This window comes from Dipodomys ordii, unplaced genomic scaffold (assembly GCF_000151885.1).
Source record: "Dipodomys ordii isolate 6190 unplaced genomic scaffold, Dord_2.0 Scaffold78, whole genome shotgun sequence".
Lineage (NCBI taxonomy): Eukaryota > Metazoa > Chordata > Mammalia > Rodentia > Heteromyidae > Dipodomys > Dipodomys ordii.
The window spans coordinates 4575037-4580510 of record NW_012267294.1 but is presented as its reverse complement, the minus strand read 5'-3'; the positions used below and the strand labels follow the sequence as shown (position 1 = coordinate 4580510).

The 5474-nt window shown below is 34.9% G+C and overlaps 1 protein-coding gene across 1 annotated transcript in view; it reads left to right on the top strand.

The window, feature by feature from the left end:
* Window positions 1-370: 370 nt before the first annotated feature.
* Window positions 371-5474, top strand: part of LOC105991873 (epithelial chloride channel protein-like) — a 41307-nt gene continuing 36203 nt past the window's right edge. Inside the window, exons 1-4 of the mRNA XM_013024616.1 lie at window positions 371-529; window positions 1787-1927; window positions 2196-2343; window positions 3100-3208. Coding sequence (XP_012880070.1) covers window positions 371-529; window positions 1787-1927; window positions 2196-2343; window positions 3100-3208 — 557 coding nt within the window. The remainder of the gene's footprint in view (window positions 530-1786; window positions 1928-2195; window positions 2344-3099; window positions 3209-5474) is intronic.

The following is a 5474-nucleotide window of genomic DNA, read 5'->3' as shown; positions in this document are numbered from 1 at the left end:
TTTTTATTTTTCCAAGACGTTTTCTTCTTCCCTTTCCTGGTGCTTTTTTTCTTCATTCTCACCTCTTACTGAATTGCTTTGCAGTAAGGAGATCCTGAGGTTAACTTTGGTGGGGACAATGACAGCCACTCACTACTTTGAGCTTGACTATCCACACAAAGAATGCTAGGGATGTTTAGCATAATCCCCACTGCTATCTCACAACTACATCATTAGAATAAATAAGATAAGGGAGTTACTAAGAAAACTTAGTGTATTTTACTATATCAAATTTATGCAAATATTTTGGTCTTGATTCAAATTCCTAAACTAATAGGCAGACATATAAATACCCTCCTTGCATTTCTGTATAATTGTAGCCTGGGCAGAAATGATGTTCAGTCTGAGTGGCATTCTATGTCTAGCTCTGCATCTCTTGCCAGAGGTGAAAAGCTCAATGGTAAAGTTACATGACAATGGATATGAAGGCATTGTCATTGCAATTAACCCCAGTGTAACAGAAGATGAAAAACTAATTCAGAACATCCAGGTAAGAGAAAATTTTTATTACTCCTATATTTCTATTTTGATAACTATTTCCATCTCAGCACATACAAATACTCAAACTGTTCTAACTTCCCAAAGTCATCATTTATGTAAAACTGGTCTAAACTGCTAGGATTCAATCTGCTTAGTTTTATGATTTAATTATGCATTAATCATTCCTTTATTGAATAATTAAAAGGCCAAATTTGTAACACTTTTTCCAACTAGTTAAGCTAATAGAAAGAAAGCTACTCTCAGAAAGTTTAAATAATAATCCACATTTACACCCCAGACTTCATATTTTTCCACAGAAAACTTAAATTTTTTTATCTATTTCATCTGAAAGAAAACCTTACATATTTTAAAGTTCATTTCTCTTCCTAATGTCATTTATATTAGTCAGTACAATAAAAAAATTATAATATTTAATACTAATTTTTGATCCTCTTAGTGGATGAATTTTATCCTCTCAGCAATGAATTTTATCCTCATCATTGAAATGAAAGAAGTTAAATTGTGCAGTCATAGAGTAAGTGGCAAACTGGGGCCTGAAGCCAATTAGACATACATACATACATACATACATACACATATATTTTATGACTACTTGATAAAATTATGTATTTCCATAAACACATCCTGTATAATGAGATGTCTCAAAACCTACAAATTGTTTTTTTAAATAAACACAAAGCATAACTAAACCTGAACCAGGAGCCAGTGGCTCACAGCTGTTGTCCTTAGCTACGCAAGAAGCTGAGATCTAGCCTGAGCAGAAAAGTCTTCAACACTCCAACTCCAAAATAACCAACAAAAAGACAGGCTAGAAACACGGCTTATGTGGTAGAGTAATAGCCAAAAAAGGCAAGTGAGTGTGAGGCTCTGAGTTCAGTTAACTCCCAATTTATTTAAGTAGCCCAATAAGAACTTTAATTTGGATAAGTAAGCAATTTTCCCACAAGCTCCCAATCTTACTCATATTTGGATCTTACCCACATTTCTATCTTCCCCAACATCCTTATTTCCATCTCCAACCAATAATTCTGAGTGCAAATTTGTGTAAGTAAAAAGAATTTGGCTTTGGGACATATGAAAATAAGCTTAGAGATTGGAGAGATGCAGCAGTATTCAAACTATTTTGCAGTGAATCTTTGAAAAATATTTGGAGAAAATAAGCTTCAATTTACCTTTTCTAGTTTGTATACTTTCATTCTATATTCATTGTAAAGTTGTTACCACAAAGTATTTTTAATTTTGTCAGAAAATGGTAACGGAAGCTTCAACCTACCTGTTTCATGCCACCAAGCAAAGAGTTTATTTCAGGAAAGTAAGCATTTTAATTCCAATGACCTGGAAGTCAAAATCTGAGTATTTACTGCCCAAACAAGAATCATATGAGCAGGTAGGTATGTTATCTAAGTATTCCCTAAGCTTTCCTTAAATTAATAGATATTATTTTTGCTAATTGCTACTCACTCATTTAGGAATTAAATTAGTAATCTATCTTTTCTAAATGTAGATGAAAAAGTTCTTGCTTTTACAATCCCTTGTTTCTGTTTTGGAATTTGTTTTTGCTTCTTGGTTCTTTTGGTTTTTTTTTTGTTTTGTTTTGTTTTGGTTTGGTTTTTGAGGGTTGTTTTTGTTGTTGTTGTTCTCTTGCCTTAATTTAGGCAGATGTTATAGTTGCTGATCCTTATCTGAAATATGAAGATGAACCCTATACACTACAATATGGACAATGTGGAGAGAAAGGACAATATATACATTTTACTCCAAATTTCCTGTTGACTGACAACTTAGCTGCCTATGGGCCCCGAGGTAGGAATAGCTATTTTATATTCCTATTTCCAATAGCACATTAAATATATAATATGTAAATATATAAAATATAAAACACTGTGATTAACTGTATTTTTAAGGATTTTAATTAAAAACAAATATTATGTAATGCCTTTAAAAGTATGCTAGTTGGGGAAACGAGGAGGCAACAATGCTTGATAAGAAATGTACTCATTATCTTGCCCATGTAATTGTAACTCCTCTGTACAGTATTCTTACAATTAAAAAAAGAATATTTACATTAAAAAACAAAAAAGTATGCTAGTTACATTCACCTATTTACTTGTGTGCATGGGTTTAATAATGTGAGTCAATTAATAATGTGAGTCATAGGCAACTAAATAATTTCAACTCTTTTGACCTAGTGAAAAATGTCAATTTCTAGAATTTCTTGACAAAGTAAGACTGGGAGATGGGTAGAAGATTTTAAAACCAAAAGAAATTACATTAAAATATTAAGCCAGGTGCCAGTGGCTCACGCCTGTAATCCTAGCTACTCAGGAGGCTGAGATCTGAGGATTGCGGTTCAAAGCCAGCCCGGGCAGGAAACTCCGTGAAACTCTTATCTCCAATAAACCACCAGAAAACCAGAAGTGGCGCTGTAGCTCAAGTGGTAGGGAGCTAGCCTTGAGCTGAAGAGCTGAGGGACAGCGCTAAGGCCCAGAGTTCAAGGCCCATGACTGACAAAAAAAAAAATCATAGTTACAAGTTTATAAATGACTTATTCTCTTGTAGGCAGAGTATTTTTACGTGAGTGGGCCCATCTCCGGTGGGGAGTATTTAATGAGTATAATGTGAACCGGCCATTCTACATTTCCAGAAGGAATACTATTGAAGCAACAAGGTATCACTGTATTCAAAACAAATCTTTTCACTTACTGTTCTTCAAATTTCTATATAGGCAAACAAAGACTATTTAAAGTGGTTGGATCTTCTTACAGTTAATTGACATATGCAATCTGTGCCATTGGTGTTTACCAATTAATTCCAGGGGCTCCACCTTGGAATGAAGACTAATCAGGAACTGGGAATCATTTCAATATTCACACATATAAATTCTACTAACATATTATTAGAAGAAGAGAAAGGAAAAAAAACTAAGCCCAAAGATATCAGATAATTAGAGTCAAAACTACCCACTCTTTTGTTCAATGCAATCCATTACATTTTCACTGAACTTGCTTCCCTTAATTCATTGAAACTGTTCGAGTTTTTGGTAAATATATTTTACCTTTCAGTGAAAGAAAAAAAAGCATTTCTCATTCAGGTAAGTTGAAGTTTTAAGAAATACGATTCCAGTTTTGGGAGTGGATACAGACCATCTGTTCATAAACATTAAACAGAGATGTTTAAGCCACTACATAAAAACAATATCAACCACATAGAACATTAAAATGTACTGAAGAACAGAAATCAATACAGCACGGAAATAAGAGAAAAATGTATTAGATGGAAGAAGGGCTCTCAACTAATGCTTCTCTCAGCTCTTCGTACTGTCTGCCTGGTCTCTAGAACTGCAAGACTTTCATACAGACTGAGCTCTTAGCATGAGACACTCAATTTCCCACTCATCCCATGAAATTCCTCCCTTGCCTATATAATGCCTGGTTAGCCTTTAATTTTTTGTCTCTAAATGTCTTTCCTCTCCTTCCACTTAAGGTCAGATGCTCTTGAAACAGCTCCCACGGTAACGTGTGAGGGTTCCCTCATGCTTACATCACTGAGCAGTAATTGTCCATGTAATTTAGACTGTGCTTTTTTGTAGCAATGTTTTTATTATTAATTACATATTATTTGAAAGACCTTGATTAAAATATGTCAGAGGAAGGCGTAAGACTTGGTATTATTGGATAACAACACTGTCACAAGAACTAAAACCAGGACTGTGCTTTTATAAATCATTAGGCCTGTCATAAAATCAAATCTAAACCAGCTTTCAAACAATAAATATTTAACAATTATTTTCCTCATAATTAGTCATAAAAATAGGTAAATTAGTGAAAATAAGTATCTAGAACAACATTCATGGAGCTCCTATTGTTTGTGTGTCAGGCACTTTTCATTTTCTTTCTTTTTTTTTTTTGCCAGTCCTGGGCTTGAACTGAAGGCCTGGGCATTGTCTCTGAGCCTCTCTGTGCTCAAGGCTAGCACTCTACCACCAAAGCCACAGTGCCACTCCAGGGTTTTTCCTGAGTAGTTAATTGGAGATAAGAGTCTCATGGACTTTCCTGCTTCCAAACCCCGATCCTCAGATCTCAGCCTCCTGAGTAGCTAGGATTAGTGGCATGAGCCCAGCCTCTGGCTGCATTAGGAACTTTAAATCAGTTAAGTATCTTCATGTGTAAGTTCAACTTTAAGTCTAACTCCAGAACTCTCTTGGACAATATTACTCGCCATCTTTTTTAATCCATAAAATACAAGCAAATTTGTTAAAATAGACTAGTGTCATGAAGTTTAACAGAATGGGAAGGAGGAAATTCTGCTTATAAACAGAAACTTTTTAGAATCCTTTAACTCATACTATACCTCCCCTCCTTTCCTTTCCAAAGATTTGACAGTTACCTTTATCATGAAGACCACATGACTAGAATGGACAAGCATGCATACCTTAGTTTTATTTCTTCCTTCAGTCTAGCTTAGCGGTACATATAATTATATATACCAAAAATGGAAATTTAAGAACACTTTAATCATAATACTGACTCTCATTTAGTAGACACTATATGGAAAATGAACCATGCAACTTGTGGGCAGGGAATGGAAATGGAAACTAGGGAAAAGCAAAGGAAAGAGTGACATTGTCCCAAAAGAAATGAACTCATTACCTTACCTTATGAAACCATATCCCCTCTGTATGACACCTTAATAAGGACAATACAATTATATTTTTAAAATACTGATTCTCTCCTGCCCACTAAGAAGCAATTTTTCTGTAACTCTCTTTAAAATATGTCACAAAGAATGCATTTATTGGGGCTGGGAAGATGGCTCAGTGGTAGAGTGCTTGCCTTGCATGCCTGAGGCCCTGAGTTCGATTCCTCAGCACCACATAAGCAAAAAGAAAAAAGCTGGAAGTGGCGCTGTGGCTCAAGTGGTAGAGCGCTAGCCTT